Source organism: Podarcis bocagei (genome assembly GCF_964188305.1).
Source record: "Podarcis bocagei genome assembly, chromosome: 17".
NCBI classification, from domain to species: domain Eukaryota; kingdom Metazoa; phylum Chordata; class Lepidosauria; order Squamata; family Lacertidae; genus Podarcis; species Podarcis bocagei.
In genome coordinates, this window is record NC_138143.1 from 12,322,969 (window position 1) to 12,349,075 (window position 26,107).

A 26,107-nucleotide genomic window follows, 5' to 3' on the forward strand; every position below is an offset into this window, starting at 1 on the left:
AGTTATTGGATTAAATCACAGCCTGTTCTTTCTTCAGCTGAAAATATGCTACAGATCGCTACCATCTTATGAACTCTAACCTTCTAAGAAGACCAAACATTTAAAGCCTTGTTCTACTATCTCCCTTCATTTCCCTCTTTCATCAAGCAACCAGAGACGAGTATTCTGAAGTGCCAAGCTCCTTTCCAGGCCAGAAACTGAATGCTTAGTACGGGTGTGGGAAACCTTTTTCAGTCTTGGGGACCACATTCCCCCATGGGCAAACTTCCAAGGGCTGCACGCCAAGTAGTAAGCAGGGCCAGAGCCAAAAAAGTGAGCCAAACAAAAGTGACTCGTATCTTTGTACTGTGGATTAGATTCACGATACAGGAAAGTCAAAAGTTTACCTGCACACTCTCCCCCCTCCCTTCTGTCCTTCACCAAGGCAAGACTTGTCACTGTTCAAGAACGCATTCCAGGCAGGCAAAAGTATGCAAGAATGGCACAGAGTATGGCTGATGAGGGGCCTGGCCCTAGATAGTCCCGACATTTAGAAAGAGAAGCTTGGAGAGCCACATTTGACACTCATCCCGGGCCTGAAGTTCCCCACCCTGGCTGTGAGGAAGCTGTTCTCAAGAAAACACTGCTACATTTGCCATTCACAGGTCAGAGAAGCACCTGACACATAACCAAAGGGGCCTATGCCAGAGGTTCATATAAGACAAACTGCCTCCCATCCTTCAATTAATGCTTCCTTCTCCCTGTAACAGCAGAGCTATGGAATCAAAGGAGGAAAATTAGGTGTCAGCAGGGTAGTAAATGGGAAGACAAGGCTTAGAGGCACAGGCACTAAAAACCTGATTAGAAGCTAGCAGAACAAGCCAGAATCAGCTCTGCATTTTCCTTGTTCAGAGGAATACGTGCGCTGTAGGACATCTTGCTTCTCTTGGCAGCCCTACATTTTAACCATCTGGCACTTGAGGGGAAGAGAGAAGCCTGAGTCCAGGTCCTTGTATACACACTAAGAAAAACATATTTCTAGCCCTCCACAGACTGAATTCTTAAATACAGTCTGATGGACACATCTATCATCCTGAACATTAACTCCTAACTACCCAGACCTAGAAAAGCAGCAGCTGGCCTGCTGAGGGGCTGTGAAAAAGCAGAATGAACAGTGAGGTAACTTCTGCTGTTAACCACCATTAATAGGCCTATGCCTCAACAAGGCCCACAAAATATGATGTAATGCATAGGAGAGTTTGTTTAGCTACACATTTATCAGGCAGAAAATGCTTCTAGGATGGTCACCATTATAAGAACATACTGTTGCTAAGCTTCCATAAGTAAAAGCAACAAAAGATAAAAAAGCGGTGGGGGAACGGTACCTGTCATCAGTGCATTAATAAAAAAACCAACATGCCTATTCCTCATTCATTCATTTTGTTTACATACCACTTAGATATCAATTCAAATTAACCATTCAATAAAAAACTTACTTAAAATGCCTGCTGAAATTTAAAAATCCCAGTGTTCAAATGCATTTACTGGTCCTCACCCCACCCACCACTGCACCCAGGCAGAGGTTGAGATATTGCAGTCTCTCCTGACTCAGGTGTTATGGAGAAACAGAACTGCATGTCATCAGTGTACTGATGAAACTTTGCCCCAAAATGCCTTCCAATATAGAATACTAGAGACAAGACAGTGCCCTCCAGTGCAAGGATCACAGGGCCAAAACCCCATCTCCCAATGTTATCCCCTGGACACATCCCTGCAGGTAGGAGCAGAACCACAGTAAAACAGTGTCCCCATGGTTGGTCAAGAAGGATTCCATTGTCAATGGTATCACAAGTTGCTCACATAGAGAACTAGATACAGTGTCACCCTCTCCCGGTTCCATTCTCGAACCAGTTCAACCAGTTCAGTTCTAAAACTGCCAGAATCCAGATTGAAACAGATCCAGATAATCCTCTAGGAGCTCCTGCAACTGTTCTGCTATCACTCAACCACCATATCCAAGAATGGAGTATTTATGACCAGGCAGTAGTTATTATAGACCACAAAGCCCAGGGCAAGCTTCTTCAGAAGTGGACACACTAATGCCTGTTTAAGGACAGGAGGCCCAACTCTATTCTTATTTGCCACTTGGCAATTTGTCACTAGTCAAGTTGTAGAGTCTTAATTTTTTTTTTCATTCATTCAGATTTCCCCAAACCATTCAGAGTTTTAGTAAGGATCTCACGTGCTCCAGGTACATGGTCACTATGGACAATAGCATTATTTTAATCTAGGTGGCTTACCATAGGAAAAGGTGTCTGGAAGAGGCACACCATGGCCAGCTAGCTCCTGGAAAGTCCAGAACTTATTGACACAATTAAGTATGGCTTGGGGGCGATTCATGAGCCGGCAGCCCATCTTCTCCAGATGGCGAAGAACTGTAATGTCACTGTCACTTTGGACCCATGGTGTTGGCACACGCACCACCACTACCTGTGGGTAAGCAGTGATGAGTTCCCCGTTGACTCGAAGACCTGCAGCAATAACAAATGAAGGAATGAATGAGAATCTGATAAGAAAACCAAGGGCCAATCCTCCCCTTCCCACAAAAAGTAAATAAAAGAATGCCAGCTCTAGGTAACAAAAGCATTTTAATAATCCATGTGACAAGAATGATGGAATTAGCCACAGATACACACTACTGATCCATCACTAATGCTCCAGAATACTCCAAATTGTTAACTTAAAAGTTTATCATCTTTTCAGTCTGCTTTTTTCAGCCAAGAAGCCACACCCTTCTTTTACAATGGTGGAACACTTTCCCCATGATCTTCTGCCAGTAAGCAGATGTCTTTATTTTTGAGTTTCCAGAGAGGCAGTCATATTAAGTGTCTTGCAGCAAAACCAACCTGCAACTCAACATAACTCCATGCATGACAGAGAATTGGTTTGTGCCTTATTTTGGATCAAATTCCTGAACAAAAGGGCCAGATCATAAAAAAAGACAGCAGGGGAGAAAGAAAAGAATATTGCTAGCCTAGGAGGCCATTTTGACTTTAAATCCCCTGTAAAGAACAATCCATTAAAAAAAGAGAAGGGACACACACCTTATATTATATGAATCATTTCAGAAAGAAGTGGCTCAGCAACATTGGGGCTAACACACATGCCTCAGCCCCTAGACCAGGAATGGCTAACCTGTGGGCCTGCCAAGGTTTTGGAACTACAACTCCCATCATCCCTGACTGCTGGAGTCCAACAACATTCCAAAGGTTAGCTATTCAGCTGCACATGTGTGATTGCTACAACTGTTCTGTGAAGCTGATGAAGTGACAGGGAAACAAAGCCATCCCAGCTGCCTTCTCCTTCTCTGTCCTCAACAGAGAAGAACATCTGTCATTTTGAACTATGTGTTCCCAAGCCCTAGTGGAAGTGTGGGGAGAAAAGGGAGGCTGATTTGGTGTTTGATTTGTCTCTCAGGAATACACCTTCCCCAATGGGGAAGAGCCTGTGAATGGTGACTGGTTGTTACTAGGAAATGAGGGAGAGAGAACAGAGGAAGAAATCAGTCTTGGCAATTTAACTTATGCCTCCTCCAAGTGCTTCCTCCAGTCATAGGGGAAAGGAAAAATAACAATGGTGCCATGCAAGGCATTCTCCTTTTTCTTGTGGGGGATTCCGCCCCCCCCCAGCTCCCTGGAGCTAAGGGAAAGGCAATAGAAAACTAAACACAAAATGTTTTTAAATGTATATTTTTTATAAGCTGTAGTAGGCACTCCAATCAAGCCTGTTACCTGCTCTCAGGCAGGACAAATTTGGGGAGCTCCCTTAATTTAGTGCCCTGCTTGTACTCAAGAGGGGGTGCTATATGCACAATGACTGCTCCCCACCCCCCCACCCCAGCAACCTGGAATAATTTCTTCTGGTTTCTCCTGTTCTCTTGGCACCTAAGATACCTTTCAAATCTGAGTATGTAGCTGGAGTATAAAATGCCTTAGCAACCTTAGCTGTACATGGCTTAGGATGCTGCCTGCCCTGCCCCCACTGGACATTTTTCAACCTCCACATTTACGGAAGGCAGTAAACTGTGCTGTGCTGTGCTATCCCTTCCCCTTCCCCAATCCTGACCTCATAATTTTATAGAAAGAGCAGTAGACGACAAGACATCGCTGCAGCACACTTCATTAGCTGCAAGCGAGCACTGCCGCATTGCAGCTGACTTGTGCTTGTAAAGAAGTGTGGTTACAAAAAGAGATGCACATAATTTCAGATCAAATTCTCAAGCACTGTCACTAACCAAAACAGGGTATTTACAAACTAGATACCAATGAAGGAGCCTATCATGATCTCTTACACGTGCTAGAGGATTGTTCCAATTTGACAGAAAGATGACTGATGTTATCAAGAGTGTCTAGTCTGCCATGCATCCTCTCCTAAATCTCAAGTAACACCCACAATATTTCCAAGACCATTCTCAACTCTGCATGTACTGTAGCGAAATGAACTCCCAGAAAAAAACCTCAAAAGCATTGGGGGAAGTAGCTACCACTAAAACATCTCTAAAGAGTCACAGAAAAAAATCATCCCTTTGTTTAAACAGCATTCAGACAAAGTGCTTGTTAGTTTTTGTTGTCAACAGTCTGAACATTGGTTTGGCCATCTCATCAATATCAAGTTATTTTACGCAATCAACGTTGTGCAAATTTGCACAATATTGCATTGAAAGGAAATGGAAAAGCCACTTACATCTTCCACAGAATTTCAGAAATGTAACTGTTAACACTGACAATTTAGCACAATGTCACATTTGCAGCATAAATCTGAAGTTAGTCAGGGTTAATCCGTTTAACTGAATTGTCTTAGGTTACTGCCTTTTGTTAGTTTCAGAAATATAGTCCAAGTAGCAGTAAAATTGAGTCACCTCTACTGAGATACACTAGTGATTAGCTTCTATTTCTAAAAATACAAGACAACTCCCCCAGATGAAAAACAGAATCTGCCATTTTGGAAAGAATGAACGTTTATTTCAGTTTGTCTATTAGAAGCAGCTGTCAATCACCAGACTACCATTGCTACAAGCAGAGGTACAGGCTAGAAGCTACCGTACATTTTGAGCCACACAGAGACTTGATTAAAATTGACAATATGCACAAAATTCCTCTGTTGTTGGTTTTTTGCATTTAGAAACATTTTAATATTTTTAACGTTTTAATCAGTTTTGTTTCTTTTGTAGGCTGCGTCCACACTATGGCATTACTACATATGTAGGTCATTGATTGTGTGTTTGCACACCTTTTGTCCACATAAGAATTTTCAGATTTAGTGCCTCCAAATTCTATCTAGCTGTTTCCCAGACACGTTGGTTTGCAGTTTGTAGAAACAATTTTATTTGTTTAGCTCTAAGCCATAACAAAGAGAAAAAAGACATTCAGAGTGGAGTCACAAATGTGTTTCTTAATTTCCTGGCAGCCAACTCAAATAAAGAAACACACGTGGTAACTTAATTTTTATTTTCCCACAGCAAAAAGCACACAAACTTACTTGAGGTAACAAAAAAATTCCTGCAGCTAAACTAAGACGGATATTTTTCACAAGGATCTTTCTACAGAGGACATTGAGTAATGTGGTGAACAATGTCATCTATAACCATTTTACAAAGACACAGAAATGCTGTTCAAAAGGTAATTTCTTACAGCAGCCATCCAGAAAGGTAGAGAGCAAAACGCTAGGCCTTAATTCTGTAAAAGCAATTTTACGTGCAGCCAATGTAATTAACTCCAAGCAATTAGCTGTCTGATGTTACCGAGACAGGAGTGCAGACATGATGGAAATGTGGGCTTGGGAGAGCATATCTTTGTTTGAGGCTGTCAGGTGACACCCAAAATCTTCCTGATGCAGTTCATGTGGAAAGCACTGAGATGTTGCTCCTGGTGGGCGTAAGTTGCCCATGTCTCACTACCAGAAAGCAGTGTACTCAACACACAAGCCTGGTAGACCTTCATCTTGCTATTGGCCGTTAGCATTACATTCTCCCTTTTGGAGAGATGAGCCATCACTGTAGCTGCCTTGCCAAGAAGCCTGTCCAACTCAGTGCTGATGGAGGTTGCTGCTTACAGTGAAGTCCAGATAAACAAAAGGCCTGCTGGTAGGTAAATAGAAAGACAATCCTACAAATTGACTGCAGATTTGATAAAGTTTGGTGGGACAAAAGAAGAATCCAGCTTAGCAGTTGAGAACAGACCTCATACTTCCTCCAATTCAAAAGATTTGCTTACTTTCAGAGCCTGATAGAATCTAGAGCCTGACCTGTGACAGGAGACCTTTTTTTAAAAAGGCAGGAGAGTAGAAACCCAACTGAATAGCTAATATGGGGCATTTTCAGTCTCTCTTCAGGGTTGCATGTTAAATTAACATCCACCGAGTGAAGTATTACTTCCTTTTGTCTGTCCTGATTCTCCTGCTATCAGCTTCATTAAACAGCCCTGAGTTCTTGAGTTGTAAAAAAGAGGAAGAGAAGTTTCCCCCTATCAATCTTCTAGACACACATTAACTCTTTAACAAATATGTATTTCTAATACTCTGGAAATACTTTAAAGCACTTCAGAATGAAAGAGCAGCAGTAATCTTAAAGAATAGTTTAAAAGCACTTGACAGCCAGTTCTGTGCAGGGAAGGTCAAGGCCACAAGAAACTGCAGTTTACAGCAATATGTTGCTGTGCTAAAAATAAAAATCTGAGAGTGCACTAAGGGCTACATGGCTTTGTATTGTCTCAAAGTGGTCATTTTAACACCATGATTAAAAACATGAGACCTCTCAGGCTAAGGCCAACTTGGGAATCAGCACGGAATTGAATCAATGCCCTATTGAGTTCTATGGCAAAATTCCTCATTAGCTGTAATCCATTCTTTTTGGCTTTTATGTGTCCTGAAAATACATTTTAGTAACTGAAGCAGGCCAAATATAAATTAGTTTCAGATTCAGAAACAAAGAGATCCCACAAAATTATTTTTTCTAATTGATTTTAGAAAAAGTTATATAGAAACACAAACCCCAAAAGGGGGAGGGGGAGATAAAAGAAAAAGAGACGAAACAACGGGAGAAGGAGGAAGGAAAAATAAATAACTTCTGATTAGTCTATCAACTATTTGTAAACATTATTCAACTCATCCACTCCAGTATTACACCTAACAAAACCACCTTCTATAAACCAACATTATCTTCAGTCTTCAAACCCAAATGCCATTAATTCATTTTATCGTGCAAAAAATCTGTAAGAGGTTTTCAATCCTTAGCAAATGTGTTAGAAGTCTTTTTTTCTCTGATTAAACATGTCGGTTTCGCCATCTCGGCTAAGTCCAGTAATGTTAACAACCATCCTTCCATTGTTCGTAAATATGAGTCTTTCCATCTTTGCACATATCGAAGTCTTGCCGCCATGATCATGTGTTGGAATAAAGTTCCATAGCTCTGGGGTAATTGACCCCAAGTCCCAGCAGGAAGAGATAATTAGAGAAAGGGATACTTTTGCAGATCCCATGCCCATCCAGGCTCTTAATGTGGCTTTTGGGAAAGATGTTGATGTTGTTCACCCCCATCGGGGTTCCCAGGAGCCGACTTCTCTCTCCATACGTAGAAAACAGCTTTTTCAGAGCATAATCCCCTCTGTTCATTCTTATCTCTAGAGTGAATTCAATAACCAAGATTTATGCCCGGCTTCCATCAATCACCACACAATTATCTCCATCAGCAACCTATCAACAAAAGACGTTCAGTTCCCTGTGTCCCTTCCTTGGAAGTCTGATCCCTTTTTAGAGATCAGTGTAACATTGCCTACTTCCCAGTCTTCTTGTAAAGAGATCGGTTTCAGGGCCATGGCTCATCTTCCGACAGTGGTAGTGTTGTGGGCTCAGGCAGGAGACGAGTGTTGCAAAGCTGGAGATCTTTGGTAGGATGCTGCCACGGCCTCAATTGTGGTGCACACGCTGGGAGGTGGCAATGCAGTTACAGGCAATGGTGAAGTCTGAACACGGTGTTCAAAGCTTATGAATAGGGGTGTGTGCTGCCACCTGTGGTAAGCTGGAGACCTTCTGTCAGTGTCTTCTGTATCTGCCAGGACATGGCTGTTGTGGGGACTCAGGAATTGTCCCCCACATTTCTGATCAGATGCACACAGTGTGTGTATAGAGGCCGGCTACAGCGGCTGCCTGAGTGGGATGGGGGAAGACGACAGCAGGTGCGACCGCTGCTGTGGCAAAGAGGTGGCAGTGGTGGTAGCACCTGCTGCCTATCCTCAGAGATGCTCCTACCACCAGCCCGCCCGCCCACCTGTTGCAAGGTACACTTGTGCTTCCTGGCCTATTGTGGCTTCTGCTGTGCCTTTGGCTGTGGGTACTTTTGGCTCTGGGGTACTTTTGGTAACTGCCCAGTCACATCTCCCTGCGTATGCATGTTTTTGGGTGGGTGGGGGCCTACAATAGCCTGTGTGGGCATTTGCAAGGTGTGCGTGCCGCGAGGAGCAGGGTGTGATGGTGATCTCTGTGACCTGGCCCTTCCCTGGTCATGTTGTGTTGCTTGGTTGGTACCTGTAGCTGGGAAATTGGTGTAACTGAATATACGTCATGTGTTGACTGGCTGCTGCACTAGGCACTACTGGGAACACCATGTGCACTTTATCTCGTTTGTTTGCATTCCTGTGCTTGTGATTGCAAGATGCTACCCATGGGCTATATGTGAGCAGCCTCACAATTCCTTTGCATCTGATTACAGGGCCCAAAAACTCTCTCTGTGCATCAACAGGAGGCCACAGTTCCCATGGGGATGCTGGCTAAGCTGGCTCTCCTGTAGTTTTTCCCCCATTTCACCAGAATGGGCCCAGCCTAGATAGCATTTCTCTCCACCTAAGACTCCTGAACGAACTCTGGATCTGACATACTATACGTCAGCTTAATAGAAGCTGAGGTACTTTATACTAGCTTTTTGTGCTCAGGATTGCTCCCTTAACTTTGTAAGCCCCCTCTGCCCCCTGCCCTTTTTTGTGACATCTTTATAACGTTTAGGGGCTACTTCGAGGTTTGACGCCGTGTGCACATGATTGCGAGACATTTGGACACGCCTAAATCGGCCATTGCCTGTACAGGAAAGTATTTTGTCCAGTACAATCACCTTTCTTATTTATATAAAGACGGGATAAAAGAACAAATAAAATCCTTTCAACAGAAAATGGGAGAAATAAGATCACAATTAAAAGTATTTATGAATCAGACTTTATTAGAAGTAATGTAATATGAAAACTAAGAGTCAATATGTTTTAAATGCATCTTTGTCATAATCCAAAGAAAGCACTTTTCAAATATCACTTGCTGTTGTATGTAAAAAACAAGTTGCCCAGCTTATTTAGAAAAGTGGACAACAATAGGCACAAGAGAAATTTCCAGGGGATAATGGAATTATTTATGGGGGAAATTAATAAATATAGAATAGATACTAAAGAAAAACTGATTTAAGATGTTATCACAATGAAAATAAATACAATGATTTATTTATTTCATAAAATTTATATACTGCTTGGTTGTAAAACAAGCAAACCTCAAAGCAATTTACAGATTAATATTTAAACAATCAATAAAACTCGATTTATTGCTGGAAGTGTGGAAACAAAAGTGTTTTGACCATTGTTGGTGGTCCTGTGTTTATACTGAAACAGAGGAGTTGCTAGCTTTTGTCTCTCCAGATGGTGGATGCCAACTCCCATTAGCCTCAGAAAGCATCAAGGACTCTGGGCGCTGGATACCAACAACATTTAGAGAGTCACAGGTTAGCTACCCCCGTAACTAGAATTGTTTGGAATCAAATATTGAAAACTATTAATTTCAGCTTCAAAGTCTATGTTGGGATCCCCAAAAATATTCCCATTAACAATATTTAAAAGGAACTGCACCCAAAGATAAATAAGAAATATTATTTTATTACAGGTGCAATCAGAATACCATATGCTAAATACTAGAGGCAATGTGCTCTTAGGTAGCTAGCTAGCTAGCTTCTAAATAAATATTTAGCATTCTTACATACAGCTTTTTTTTTTACCTCAAAGTGATTTATATCAAAACAAAACATATCAAAGAATCACAAAACCAATCAAGATGGTAAATAATAGTAACATTACTACAGGCTTTTAAAAATAAGTTAAATTAAATTAAATTATTGCCTCCAGGCAGTGGTTCAACACCAATACCAAATTTCATTTGGATTGGATGGTATAGATATGTAGAACTTAGTGTCATCAGAATGCTGATTGCACTGGCCTGTAAAACCCCAATAGCTGCCCCCAACAACTTCATATAGTGGTTAAACAGCATGGGGGCAGGATAGAGCCTGACAATGTTTCACGGGACCCAGCAATGGGGTCAATCAAATATTACCCACTGCTACTCTATGAAAATGACCAAGAAGGCAAAAGCAAAACCACTGTGTTATCAAGGCCCCAACCCACAACCTGCAGAGTCACTCCAGAAAAAGACCATAGTCAATGTTGTCAAAAGCTGCTGAGAGAAAGAGTAGGTTTAATAGGGTTGCACCTCCCTCATCTCTCCCTTGATACAAGTCATCAATTGGAGTAACCAAAGCTATAATGGTGCAAAAAGCGGGAATAAAGCTGGATAGAAATAGATCAAAATGCATCTTTGAGGGAGGGGGTCTGATAATTGTGCCTGTCACCATGAAAGAGATTGTGGTGTGTGTCCCCACCTTAAGAGGCCCTGGATCCAGAAGGTATTGCACAGCTGTAAAATACTCACTTCTTGAGCAAGGTGTTCAAGAGGGTTATGGCGCTACAGACGAGCTTGATGAAATATAGATTATTTATCACCCCATAGGCCCGCCCAATCAACACACTTCAGTTAGTTCATATAAGCAGATACAGTGGTACCTCGCAAGACGAATGCCTCGCAAGACGGAAAACCCGCAAGACGAAAGGGTTTTCTCTTTTGGAGGTGCTTCGCAAGACGAATTTCCCTATGGGCTTGCTTCGCAAGAAGGAAGCCCATAGGGAAATCTCCGGGGACCTCTTTTAAATGCTGGTGGTGGGGAGCAAAGCCTTTCCCCCCCTCCGGCCTTCAGAAGAGGTCCAGGAAGGCCGGCGGGGGCCGAAAGGCTTTGCTCCCCACCGCCAGCATTTTAAAAGCAGTCCGGGATAGCAGGGAAGCGCTTCCCGCTATCGCGGACGGCTTTTGAAGGCAGGCGGGGGGGGGAGCAAAGACTTTCGCCCCCCGCCCGCCTTCAGAAGAGGTCTTCTGAAGGCGGACGGGGGGCGAAAGTCTTTGCTCCCCCCTGCCTGCCTTCCCGGGAGAGCGGAGAAAGGCAGCGTGTTTCTCCGCTGTCCCGGACGGCTTTTGAAGGCAGGCGGGGGCAAAGACTTTCGCCCCCCGCCCGCCTTCAGAAGAGGTCCAGGACCTCTTCTGAAGGCGGGCAGGGGGCGAAAGTCTTTGCTCCCCCCTGCCTGCCTTCCCGGGAGAGCAGAGAAAGGCAGCACGTTTCTCCGCTGTCCTGGACGGCTTTGGAAGGCAGGCGGTGGGGAGCAAAGACTTTCGCCCCCCGCCCGCCTTCAGAAGAGGTCCAGGACCTCTTCTGAAGGCGGGCGGGGGGCAAAAGTCTTTGTCCCCCCTGCCTGCCTTCCCAGGGGCTTTTACATCGCCCCGGACAGCGGAGAAGTCCTCCGCTGTCCCGGGCGATTTTAAAATGCCGCCCGCCAGCATTTTAAGATCGCCCTGGACAGCGGAGAAGTCCTCCGCTGTCCCGGGGTTTTTTAAAATGCTGGGGGTGGGAAGAAAAGCCCTTGTCCCCCCCCAGCCTTCAGAAGAGGTCGGGGGACAGACTGTCCCCGGACCTGGTCTGAAGGCGGTTTCCATAGGAACGCATTAATTGATTTTCAATGCATTCCTATGGGAAACCGTGCATCGCAAGACGAAAAACTCGCAAGAAGAAAAAACTTGCGGAACGAATTAATTTCGTCTTGCGAGGCACCACTGTATATGAAAGGGTTTAGAGCAAAAGTAGTTGGCAAATTATAGAATTCAGCTGTCTTCCATAAAAATAACTTAAGACTTTATGGGTGGGTGTGAAATCAAGATATTTTTGAAAATGAGTTTTCTGCATGGTGCAGGAACACAATCAGACTTGCTAGAGTAGGAAACCTGTTTCCATTGTTGTAATTTAGTGCTTTCACATGCAAATAGTACCTCTAGAAATTTGAACATATAGCTCTGCTTCCTGAGATAATTTAATGCAAGATGCCAGGGACTGAACCAGGAAACTCAATCACTAAGCTCTAGCCTCTGCCTTGAGAGTGTCACATTTGGTTTGACAGATAGACTGTTTTGACTTAGACCAGGGAAACGTAAATTCAAATCTCTACTCATTCATAAAACTCACTTGAGCCAGACATACAAACTTATTCTCTCAAACAAACCTTTGGCAGATTAATGCATTACTTTTATTTCACTGGGGGGAAAATTAGGATGAGATAGTACAAGATGGCCAGATAACAACATGCAGCACCATCTATACTATACTGTTGCAAGAAGATTTGAGGTGCTGAACTCTTTGCTATATTAACAGTAAAAGTGAAATTGTCTGTTTTGCTTGCATAGCAGACTAGAATTACTCCAAGTGCATCAATGTAATGCCTGCCCTCCAGCCACACTACATCCGTGATCATTCCATGCCAGTGTTAGAAACAGAGATATGAAAGCTAGGAGCTAAATGGCACCTTAAACCTAGGTTATGGGTGCAACAACAAAATGTCTAGGCGCACTTTTTAATAATAAGAATACAAAGCTGAAAATGAATGAACTGCAGCTAAAATATTATGTTCACTTTTCATATGGTCTAGTCCTTCTCCTACCCACCCCACTAATATTCTTAAGAGGGTCTCTTCTCCAATCTTCAGAGAGTAGCTGGAAGTGGGGAGGCAGAAAAGGGTCCTCCTTTCCTTCCACTCTGCAGTTTTAATCTGAAATCTTAGGTGCAGCACTGTGCCCAAAGCTCAGAAACTGCTCTTGCTAATCAAATTCCCTGTTGCAAAATATGCCTAGAACAATGGGAGTTTTGAACTCAGTTCCATGCACAAACATCAAATCTCCCTGTAGGAGAGACAAGCACAGGAACAATCCCTGGCCACTACAGCCACAAATACATGTGTATTTAATATTTTCTAAAATTCAACACACATTTAAAAGATAGTAAAACTGATTAGGCAGTAGAGATTACATGGAGAATACAATTATGTAAGATCATCTCCCAACTGTCTTCTCCACTTCATTCCAGAGCTCCAGGTTCAATTCATTAGCCATGCATCCATTTTGTAATCTGGCAAGCCTGTCACACAAGATTCTTCTTCCTCTTCAGCTGTCCTTTATCCTCCCCTGTCTAAGCAACCTTGCCACAAGCACATTCTTCATTGCAGTGACTGACTTGATATATCCCCAGGTGGTGACAATTTGCCATGCAACTGCAACGGCTGTAAAGGGCCAGCTGCTCAGCTCCAGGTTCACATAGCAAAGGCCTATTTACTTTGTACAAAGAATCGTAGAGTTGGAAGGGACCCAAGGGTCATCTAGTCCAACCCCCGTAATGCAGGAATCAAATGCAAGCCTCTTATTTACAATTGTCCTACAATGGCACCATCTTTACAAAGCCACTCCCCAATTATGTCATTTCATCCACAAAATCATTTTTAGCAAATAAGCTCTGCATGTATCTAAGTGGTCCTGTAATAAAAGCTTCTTTCCAATATTACTATTTTATTACAGCGGTATCTCGGGTTAAGAACTTAATTCATTCCGGAGGTCCATTCTTAACCTGAAACTGTTCCTAACCTGAAGCACCACTTTAGCTAATGGGGCCTCCTGCTGCTGCATGATTTCTGTTCTTATCCTGAAGCAAAGTTCTTAACCCGAGGTAATATTTCTGGGTTAGTGGAGTCTGTAACCTGAAGCGTATGCAACCTGAGGTACCACTAAATTTTGTAGATGCACACTCCCATTTTAAAGCTGTGTGGAACAGTGGATCACAAAGTTGCTCACAGCAGTTGGTGGCCTAGGCACCTCTGGGGAGCATGATCTTCCTGATTTCTTCAGGAACATGGTGAAGAGAAAGGGGTACAGTTCCTTCCAAGAGCTGATGTCCCTTCCAAGAGCTCAGGGTAACAGAAACAAGACACCACATCTCCAAAGTGCAGCAAGGAGGACATCATCATGTGAACCACAAACTGTGTTTGAATTACAAACCTACCTACCTACCCACAAACTAAGCTTGCTTCTTCCAACCCAAATTGCAGCAAGGAAGGCATTTTCAGTGAGGAGGGGGTTTGCAGGGAAAGTTTAACACTTCCCTCATCAACTGCAATCCCTCTTCCTGATTAGCCGCCATGGCAATTAGGCTTGCAAAAAAAAAAAAAAAAACCAACAACCACAAAGCTCATATTGTTTCCAACAGAAGGGTTTTTGCAAGCCTAATTGTAGTAGAGGAGAGGTGAGACAAGTAATGATGCTGTGGGGCTGACAGGGAGGCCCCTGTGGCTGCCCAACCCTGCTGTGCTATGTATAAAGAAGTCAAGAGTTGAAGTTCATATCCAAGCTGAAGGTCTGCATAGTAAAGTCCTCATCCTTTCTCATAAAACAATTGGGCTGGAGTAGAGCCATGCCCATGGACTTTGGAAATGTTGCCATAAGAATCACAGGAGTCAGAACAGAATTGGAAACCTAAGTTATTTGTACTGTGAAAGTCTCTGTAGACAATGGTGGCGTGATCTAGTTACAGCAAATTTTTATCTGCTCCCAAGAATTCTGCAGGAGCAGCAGTAGCAAAAGGGACATAGTCTACCCTGGTGTAGAGTCGCATGGAAGTCTATGTCTCAGCCACTATTTTAAAATTAAGGTGTAGCAAGAATATTAATAGCTAGAAATTGGAAAAGTGAAATCATACCAATAAAAGAGGAATGGAAGGATAAATTATTTGAATATCTCGAACTGGCAAAAATGATGGTTGAGATTAGGAGACAGCCACAATTTTAAAATTAAGGTGTAGCAATATCAGGGAGTACATGCAGAGCCTTTGTGGTGAGTGAAGCTTTAATCTCTGCGACTGCTTCTACCCAGCACTTGGTACTCAGAGGGCCTCTAGAGCAGTGTTTCCCAACCTTTTTTGGGCAAAGGCACACTTGTTTGATGGAAAAAATCTCGAGGCACACCACCATTACAGCCCTGTGACGTCAGCGCGCAGCGTCACGCCGGGAGGGACGCACGAAAGTGTAAGTTTCAATTTTTTTCCCTCCCCCTTGCCGGGGAACCTCCAAGCTTTGGGGGTGGGGGGGGAGGAGGCAGCAAAGCGAGGCAGGAAGGAGAGCGCGGCTTGGCTGGGTGAGCTTTGGCAGGGGCAGGGAATGAGAGCCGCGAGGCGGGCGCTGCGGACAGAGGCGCTGCCCGCCGAGCTCGCAGGCAGCCAGGCAGGCAGACGGCGAGAGCCCCGCGCTGGGCGGCCTCTCCTCGCCGCCGCCGCCCCGCCTCTCGCCGCCCGACTCGCCTGCCTCCCTCCAGGCAACATCTCGCGGCACACCAGGCAACATCTCGCGGCACACTAGTGTGCCGCGGAACAGTGGTTGGGAAACACTGCTCTAGAGCACTTGACAACCTGACTGTACACATGGCAAACTGGGGCAAATAATCTCTCTTAAACCCCCAAAGCATTGGCAAAGGAGGCTGTGCTTAAGCCACTAGTTTTTAAAGAGTTGACGCTCAGCCTTGAAACAGCACTCAGGCAGAAAAATACGACAACACAATTTGAAATGCAACAGAAACTTTTCTCAGTTTTGCTTTTTGGCATTTATAATTTAACAGCTCACAGGCAAAGGCATTAGTGCCTGCAAGATCAGGCCAATGGCCCATCTAGTCTAGTATCTTGTTCTCACAGTGGCCAACCAGATTCCCAAGAGAAGTCTGAAAACAGGACCTGAGTGCCATCTCACTCTTCACAATTGTAATTATCAGCAGGTGGCATCCAGAGGCATACTTGCATGATACACCATGTCCTCCCAACTGTCACCTTTCCATACAACCTTTATTCTTACCAAGGTTTCCTTGCTCAATGGTCAGGACCACTTCATCCATCACCAAAGCTCGGAAGTCCAGGTCCTCTTCACAACATTTGGCCTTGAGTGCTCTCAGGATTTGTTGTTGAGGGTAGTCTTCCCTAATACGACGATCCGTTAAAAACCAGAGCCTGGGAGCAACCGAACTACACATCTTGAACTAGTCCCACAGACGTCAGGTCTCCTTTGAAAGGAATGTCTAGAAAATTAAAGAAAGAAATTTAGCACACAAAAAGGTTTCTATCTTTCTCATTTACTATTTATTTGTATACAACGAGTAATGCATGTGATCAATTTAATCTCAATCCATTTCAATCCAGACTTCAATTTTGCACATGCCACACTCCTTAGAATGATTGCATCCTGAGTGTTCTTAAAACTGTCACCTTGGCTTACAGCATCTATTTGAAATCCCAACTGTGTTACTGAGGAAGATGAAAGCTGAAACATTTAACTAAACTGTCTTTGATACAACTGTTTCACCAATCACTTATTTTTCATATATAAATAATGTTTGACAGTATCCTTTTAGGATCCAGGGCCTACTTAGGCTGTTTGTTTGCTTTAAGATTGGCAAGCAACACATATTTACTTAGTTCTACAGCAAAATATGGCAACATCAGGAAGATTAGTAACACTACTAAAAATGCCTTCACTGATAATCTCAATTACCCTAGAGGGAGGGAGAAGAGAAGAGGGAGGATCCCTGTTCCTAAGGAGAATTTAATCATATCCATAAACCATGCATGCCAAACCTAGTATGAAATATCTCAAGGATTTAATACTGAGATAGGGTGGTGAAAGGGCCCGTATAATGAAAGGACGCCTGACTGGCAGTCAGACATTTTCATTTCAACACCGAAAGTGGGGTAACAAGAATGAGCTGTGCCCCCGAGACCTCCGGGTTGGCGCCTCCGGCAATGGCGGAGCTCCTCCGATCGAGAGGAACTTGCTCCGTGAAAAGCAGGGTCTGACCGCCACGGCGAAGGCGGAGACCCATTGAAATCACAAGCGGGAGAAGCTTGTGAACCTGGGATTCGGCTGGCACCTTTTGCGCCTCCCCTACTCGCGGGGAAACCCGGTTTCGGGGATCCGGAGCGACGTGGGGTGAGCGGCGCGGTGCTTCTAACTGACTGCTTCTTTCACGGAGGGAAGCCGCATTGCTGTTGCCGGAGAGCGCTGACTTTTTTCTGTGGACAATCAGATTTTAAACAACTACCCGTGAGTAAAACGGAAAATTGGATCTTTAAATACCTTAATTTGGCACCGAAACGGGGAAGGTCTTAAACAGGAAGTCCGCCTTCCCCTTTTTGTAAATAGATTGAAGCAAAGACGTTATAAGCTAAAGTCTTTGAAAGCTTTTGGCAAGGGATTAAATTTTCATCGGTTAAAGCTAGAGCCCCCCTTGGAAGCAGGAGAAGAGGGGGGAGATTTTGGACTTAGTGAGCCTGCAGGAGAGAGTGAAAAACCAAATTACCACTGTCCCGAACCTGGTAAGGGCTGCCAGAAAGAGTGAAGTTTTGGGAGAGTTAATTGACTGCGAACAAAACATTTTTGACAGCTAGTTAAATAAGAAAAAGATACTGTTTCCATTGTTCCCTTCTGCGCTTAAAAAGGAGGAAAAGTAATTGGAAACTGAAACTATTTTCATGGCTTGAATTGTGTCTGAAAGGATTGATACAAGTGGAGACTGTTTCCCTCTAGAGGGAGTTTTTGTAACTGTCACAGGAGTGCAACTGGGGAATTACCAGCTGCAGATAAGTAATCGTGAGAACTAGAGATTGACCTTGGACCACTCAAAATGTTGACAGGAGAAGCCATTGTGACGGTATTATGCAAGATAAGCTACTCGCTGGAACAGCTTCATAAGAAGACGGATGACATGTCTTTTAAAATTGACAATTTGGATCAAAAAGTGACTAATTGGAGTCAAAAAGTGAGCACCAACACAGAAATAATTCAGGACTTGGTACAAGAATCTACTTTGGAAGGACAAATTGTGGAGGAGAAAGAGAAAGCGGTGGTCGTTGAGTCTAAAGTAATACAAGCGGGATCCTCAGTCTTACAGAAGCAAATTGAGGATTACAAATTGAGGCCTTCTATGATTGAATCCAGAAAAAGCCAGATTTTGAGGATTGGATCCCGGCCTGAATGGAAGAAGGAAAGTTGGAAGGATCCCTCTATGCAGAGATCAATTGACTTTTGGGACATGGACTTGGGTCTGGAGGAGATTGGAGTTCTGGGGGCCTTTGGAACCGGAGGAATTTTGAAACATGTCATGAAACATCTTATAGACCTCAGCTTCAACTATGGAAATTTGGCTGACCTGCCTGGAAGGAATAAAAGCATTGTTAGGTTGGAGTCTTCCCGAGATCTGCTCTTTGACATTAAAGAATATGAAGAAGACCTGCAGAAGGGACCTGGAAAAGAGTTAAGAGCCTCGGACATAAGATCTCCAGGTTGATGGACTATATGGAATTGACGGAAAGGACTGGCAGAATCCGAAACCAGAGAGAGGAGATGGTAGAAGAAGATTAGAGAATTTAAAGTTTATATATAGTAATATTGTAAAATTAATGAATGATAGAAAAATGATGGAAAGAAATTTTATGGCCTTAGCAGAAATGTTATAAGGAGTTAAGCATATATAAGTATTTTAGTTTTAATGACAAAAAATATGTTAAGATATTTATAATATGACAGAAAATAGAGAAAGATGGAAAGGATTTGCTGAAACAATTAATAGAAGTGGAATACAAAAAGGGAGGCGAGAGGAAGTCAAAGAAACAAGGGAATGAATGATAGAGTATGGAAAAGGTGTGATGTATGTTTTTAAATGGTTATTGTTTTGTTTTGTTTAGGGTTAAGGTGGGTTAGGGTTTTGTTTAGTGTAGTTTAATATGTTTAGGTTGTGTTTTGTATTGTTTATATATTGTATTGTATTGTTTTTTTCCTCTTTTTTGTTTTTTCTCTTTTCTCTTTTTCTTTTCTTTTTCTGTAACTTTTAAAAGTAATAAATATTATTATTATTATTTTAAAAAAGAATGAGCTGTGCCCCTATCTGCACAGCCCCACCACAGGCACCCTTTCTTGGTCATGCTGGAGTGTGACAAATGTCAGAAACCTGAAAGTGGGTTTTATTACAAAACTGCAGAAGTTGCCCTATAGTTTAAGATGTATTGGCTTTTCAATACTCTTAGGTTTTATAATAAAAGTTATATTAATCTTAAAAATCAAATGCAGTTTGTCATATTGGTATGAAATCTGACATGAAGACTCAACTTGATGAGAGGTATAATTTGGCAAAGAGAGAAAGTTCTAAAGAAAATGGCTGAGTTTCTATACTGAGGTCCAAGGATCATACATTTCCTCTCCCTGCCAACCAATTCCTCATTTGGAATGTTTAAATGATGTGTTGTATTTTTAAAATCAAATATAATGCAGGCCTGTCCCTTTCACTGGTTTGCAAATCCACTGTGGATTCCTAAAGTTACAAGTTTTGATGCTCATTTTAATCACTGTCAACTGATCTAAGGGCAAATTATGCAACATGTCTGAATGTCAGACTGAGATCAAGTGAAACCTGTTTCTCCAAGATAAAATGGCCCAGCAATGACTTGGGCAGACTATAGTACTGAACGTCAATAGTTAGAAAAAAAGTTCCCTGTTCCTGCTCTATCAATGGTCGCATGCTGATGGTGGGAGAAGCCAGACCCAACATTGGGGCAAGGTTAGCTCACTTTCTCCCCTCTTACCCCACATTCTTCCTTCCTACCTGCCTAACAATATGCTAGAGAAAGTGACTGACTGCTTCCTGCTCCTCCTTCCATTTTTGCTTCCCCCTTGCCCTTTCCAGGCTCCTCCACCTGTATGAAATTAGGCCAAATGGGAGCAACATCCCATGTGTACAAGAGGATAACATATGTGCTCCTGCTGCATGCATTCATGCATAGTTACTGCTACTAAGTGTGTGTGTGTGCTGCATACATGCCAGCATGTAATAATGCACTCGTGTGTATTTCCTGTAGCATAGGGGAGCAGCAAGTGTAGCAATGGGTGTGAATCTGAACTTTTTCTGTGTATATAAAAAGAGAGCCCCATTATGAGCTACCTTTATCTTAAACATGACCTGGAAGGCATGAGTACATATCCTAATCTCCGAATTCTTAATGTAAAAATCAGTTCATTAATTCCATCTCACCACCAAAGTTTAATGATCACCTCCTGTAAGGAACTATCAGGTTTTGCATGGACAATTGCATCTTCCTCCAAAAGGTCATGATTGAGGAAACATGCTATAAGGAAGCTATATAAGGTACAGTCATACCTCATGTTACGTTCTTTCAGGTTATGTTCCGCAGCGACCTGGAAGTACTGGAAAGGGTTACTTCCGGGTTTCGCCACTTGAGCATGCTCATAAAATCTAATACTTGCTGGAGGTGTAAACAGGCAGAAAGGACACTGTTTCACATGTGATGGGGTTGTAAAAAAAATTAAGAACTTCTGGGATATTATATATGAGGAGCTAAAAAAAATGTTTAGGCAAACCTTTATAAATAAATCAGAAGCTTTCCTTTGGGGCATTTTAGATTCAGATATCCGTATGAAAAAAAGAGAATATTCTTATATGCTACAACGGTAACAAGAATATTAATAGCCAGAAATTGGAAAAGTGAAATCATACCAATAAAAGAGGAATGGAAGGATAAATTATTTGAATATCTCAAACTGGCAAAAATGACGGTTGAGATTAGGAGACAGCCTAACCAAAAATTCCAAAAGGAATGGGAAATTTACAGAGATTATCTAAAAAAACAGTGTCCTGAAGTCAAAACCTGGATTTGCTTTGATTAATTTTCACAAATCACAACATGGATTACAAGTATGGTATGTGGAAAACTGTGGAAATGAAGGAAGGATAAAAGGAGCAGTTTAACAAATAGACAAAATAGATCAGGGTTGAGGCAGACGAAAGTCTATTAGAGAACAAAAGGAATTGGGATTAAAGAATATGGTGACATAAATCCGTATGTAAGAATTTATGGATTTATGGTTGTATGTATGTATGTATGTATGTGTGTGTGTGTGTGTATTCCATTTTGGTTGTTTTTGTCATTTTATTATTTTACTGTGTGTGTTTGTTCATCAAGTAAGAAAACTAATAAAAAGCAAACAGGAAAAAAATGATTGAGGAAACATGCAAGATAACCAGTTAGTTGTTTTGCAGGAGGATCATGACCTTTAGATTTCAAAATGGGTAAGGTAAACAAAATGACAGACAGACAGGAACTTGTAGTAAGTAAACAATGGTACAAAGGAATGCTCATCCAGAAAGACCCCTCCCCTCTCCATAAGGGTGCATTGATAGAAAATTGTACTTAAAATTCCAGATTTGCAATTGCTGGGTAGCTCACAGGCTCTAATGGGACCCTCTACTCTCAAGGACCAGCTTCATGCATCATCTGACCATGGACCAAGAAACAAGTGAGAGAGATGCTGTAGCCTTGCTGGTATGGTAAATCAATGGGGACAGCTCAACTCTCATGCAGTAGGTACAGATCTCTCATTCCTGAGTTGGGTTCCTCTTAGGGATACCTTTCCCTTTTCCTCTCTACTTTTAATGTGAGTTTGTGGCAAATTGCTGTGCCTATTCTTCAGACTTTTGGGTGGTTAGGGGTTTTTTTTACTCTTTAAGATCAAGGTGGGTATGTACTGTATGATTTGCTACTCGCTTATATGTCACCTTGCTGCCCGAAGCAGCATCCATTGTTATAACTATTAAATTTGTATGCCATCCTTTATTCGTAGATCTCGGGGATGTTCTCAATATAAAAACACAAAACACATGATAAAAACATTAACAAAAAACCCAATAACCCCCATCCCATAAACACATTTTAAAAGGGTGTAAGATGTTCATCAGCCAGAGGCTTTTTTTTTATTTCATGTATGCTCCTTTTATTTCATGCAATAAACCAGTCTTTCTTTACTCCTCTGATGTGCGAACCTCTTGCTGGGCATGAAATTACAGGTAGGAACACATATTCATAATGAACACACACACGGACTCCAGCAAAAAATCCTAAATCTCTTGCGAGTGTGTGTTGAGAACTCATAACAGAAGAGTTTCTATTCCTTATTTGTCTGCCCACCTGTTCCACCACTGCTTCATTCAAGCCACTGAACAGTGCAGTGCCAGTACCTCCCCAAAGCTCATCAAACCATCTTCTGGGGCAACGATGAACTACTCCGGGAGTGGAAAGCCTTTTCTCTCTGGTGTGCCAAGATCTTTATCTGCCCAAACCCTGCAGGCCAAGTTTGACAGGTGGATAATAATGTCAGATTATAGCTAATGACTAATTTAGGCATGTCTGAATAACGTGCATGTACGGTGGTACCTTAGGTTACATACGCTTCAGGTTACAGACTCTGCTAACCCAGAAATAGTACCTAGGGTTAAGAACTTTGCTTCAGGATGAGAACAGAAATTGTGCTCCGGCAGCAGGAGGCCCCATTAGCTAAAGTGGTGCTTCAGGTTAAGAACAGTTTCAGGTTAAGAACGGACCTCTGGAACGAATTACATACTTAACCCGAGGCCTCTAGATGTGAACGGGATCCATTCTGGAGCCCCGTTTGCATCTAGAAGCAAATGTAACCAGCGATGGCACGTCTGCGCACGCGCACGGCGTTTTTCGCCGCTTCTGCGCATGACGTCATTTTGAGCGTCTGCGTATGCGACGAAACCCGGAAGTAACACTCCGTTACTTCCGGGTTGCCACAGAGCGCAACTCGAACGTGCTCATCCCAAAGCACATTCAACCCGAGGTATGACTGTACGTTGAAACCCAGAAGTAGCCCCCAAACATCATAAAGACATCACAAAAAGATGCAAAGCAGGCTTGCATGTGCTCCGCTGACATGCGCAGGGTTTTTTTACACCTCTGAAGTGTGTTCCTAATAGAAGTCACTTGGAAATTCATTTCACTTGGAAGTCACTTGGAAATGAATTTCCAAGTGAGGGCCACACCTTCACCTGCCTCCCACCTGATATTGTATATGGTATTACGGGCAGGGGAGGATGGTTTGGGAGAAAAAACTCTACACACCAGATTAGGACACCTGCTTGACCTAATTTAGCCCACAGGCTAGGGGTTTCCCCAATCATGGATCACACTGTATGCCTAGCACATTTGCTGCACCATTGGGCAAACCAGGAAAGCAATAAACAGGAACTAAAAGGGAACTAAAAAAAGTCTAACTTGCAAGTTTGGTATAAACATCATTATGATACAATATATGATGGGGGACTGCCAGCCCTGGGACCTAATTAGATCTACCAAGCTTCCCCATTTCAGCCAAGTCATGCCCAGCTGCCCTACATCGGTTGTCATATGGGGCACCAGGCATGGGGCCGATGAAAGCCCAACTCAATATAAAAAGGGTGTCCAGGCACAAAGCTCTATTAAAAATGCAGGGCAAAAACAGCACTTTTAAATGGGCTTTTGAAGGCCCCTGCAGGTAATAAAAAGTTACCCGGCATCACCGTGATGTCAAGTGTTTGCCGCGTGGATGGCTCTGTCCCCTTACTAAATTTTACCCGCATGGGGAGGAGAAATAATGACCTGGACTGCTGGCCAGATTCAGTCCCCACCCCTGATATATCATGAGTTTTCAACACAAAGTGGTTTCATTTCTAACTAAATAATACAGTGGTACCTCCGGTTACAAATTTAATCCATTCCAGAGATCCGTTTGTAACCCGAAACTGCTCGTAACATGAGGGACGCTTTCACTAACCTCCTACTGCTGCCAACGCACGACTTCCACTCACATCCCGGGGCAAAGGCCGCAACCGGGAGCATCTACTTCCGGGTTAGCGGAGCTCGTAACCCGCAGTGTTCACAAGGGGGATAGTACGTAACACGAGGTTCCACTGTAGAAGCAAAGTGTAGTTAATTTTGCTATGCCTCCCACCCTACTACAAGCCTCAGCTACTTAAAATGAATAAAGTCACTCACAAAGTCTCTCTTGATTTGTCCTTGACTAGAAACCTGTGACACCTTAAGGGTCTGTTTAAATACACTCATAGTTGCAGACACCATGCCTCACACTGACATTGCCACACTTTCCTGCAACTGTAGTTAAGATGACTCAGGAGGTTTTAAGGCTGGTCTGTTCTTGCTTGGTTGAGTTTAAGCTGGTTTAAACATTAAAAAGGTGGGAGAGATACCTTCTTGCATTTGCATACAACACTTCCCAGATATAATCTTCATGCAAAAAATGCTGCTCACTATACTGATGTGTTTAGCAGAAACGTATGGGGACCAAACCCAAAGTTGTCTTCAGAGGTTAATACACACCTAGGTCGCACTATTGACACCTACTGAAGAATTAGTTATTAGTTATTCCACAATAATAATCCAACTAGCTAAATAGTGACTCCACTCCCACCTTTCAGAACTTTTTATAGGTACTGCATAAATTCAAAGTCGCATTAGTTGTTGAAAGTTCAGGTCAGTGAGTGTTATGTATTCTCTGGATTAAAGAGTTTAAGGCTGTGATCTCGTGCTTGGAGTACAAAGCTGAATGTGAACATAAAAAGCAGTTCGCTATCAAAAGATCACAACACAAATGGTCACCTGGTCTCTAAAAAGCCTGGCTTATTGCTGTCACAAGCCAATAAGAGCACTATTGTGGAATTTTGACTGAACTGGATAAGGCAGTTATCTCTTGCAGTCTAGTCCTTATAAGGTGAGCATTAAATACACCAAAATGGCCATCTTAAGAGTAGCTAGAGACCTGCAAATCTGCTTTTTATATACAAGAAACATTTTCAAGCCGCATATAATTGGTCTGCTTTAAGACAACAATGGTGCAAACATTGGAGAACCTAGTCTCTGTGGACCATCAAGCCATTTTCCTGTCTCCTTTTAACTGACAGGAACAGAAGGAACTGTTATTATTATTATTTATTGAATTTATATACCACCCTATACCTGCAGGAACTGTTGTTCTGACCTAACTTCTTCTGTCTGCAGTGTGAGATTTTGCAGCAAGAATGCAACCAAACAGATTTTATATGGAACTCTCTTGCAGCAATTTTTCAATCACATAGTATTGTTTCTCAACCTTAACATGCAGCAGCCATAAGCTGTAATTTCTTTACCAAATAAAATAAAATCAAGTATTCCTTTTCTATGCCAGGCAATAAAAATGAGTAAGATGTTTCCAGATGTTTTTCACCACTAGACCTGAAGGCAATTTATAAAATGTACACCACTTGGTATGAGATCTAAGGCATGTGATTTGTGATTGTGACCTATTCCTTCATTGTCTGTGGAAAAATAGGAGGGATGGGTGAGGAGAAAAATCAGCATTAGTTCTTTGCCTACTACTTGAGACAGACCCAGTTCCAGGATTCACAAGCATCTACTCGAACTGAATATAGTAATTTATTTATTTTTGTGAGTTTCCATGTATATTTTGTATCTTTCCTTTCCACTGAGGGGGAAGCAAAATGGCATGAATATCCTGTTAAGAAAACAATAATCTACAGTAGCCTTTACCTAACATCATTGCATTGCACTATTTTATTCTTTAACAAAATTTGTAAACCACTTGATTGTAACAAAACCTCAAAGTGGTTTACAAAAAATAACAATTAAAAATATCAACAAAAGACAGTTAAAAACAGGTGTTTTAGAAAAACGTAAAACAAACCTAACTAGAATCAACAAAAAACAGATTAAAACACATTTAGGTTTTTACATGTCTGGATAGGCTTGCTTAAACAAACATATTTTAATGCTGTCTTGTATACTGCAAGAGACTATTATCAAAGTAAGAATGTTTTATCACTAGAATGCATCCTGAATTAGTCAATATAAACTACTGTACAACACTAGTGCACAACATCCATCACAATAGGCATAGTATACACTGCATAGCCATAAGAACATGAGACTCTGGTGATGGGGCAATGGGTCTCT

The 26,107-nt window shown here is 42.4% G+C and overlaps 1 protein-coding gene across 1 annotated transcript in view; it reads right to left on the reverse strand.

The window, feature by feature from the left end:
- Positions 1-26,107, reverse strand: part of RIMKLB (ribosomal modification protein rimK like family member B) — a 39,220-nt gene that overhangs the window by 8,244 nt on the left and 4,869 nt on the right. The window contains exons 3-4 of the mRNA XM_081176785.1: positions 16,098-16,317; positions 2,280-2,510 (exon numbers count right to left, since the gene is read on the reverse strand). Coding sequence (XP_081032911.1) covers positions 2,280-2,510; positions 16,098-16,272 — 406 coding nt within the window. The 5' untranslated portion in view covers positions 16,273-16,317. The remainder of the gene's footprint in view (positions 1-2,279; positions 2,511-16,097; positions 16,318-26,107) is intronic.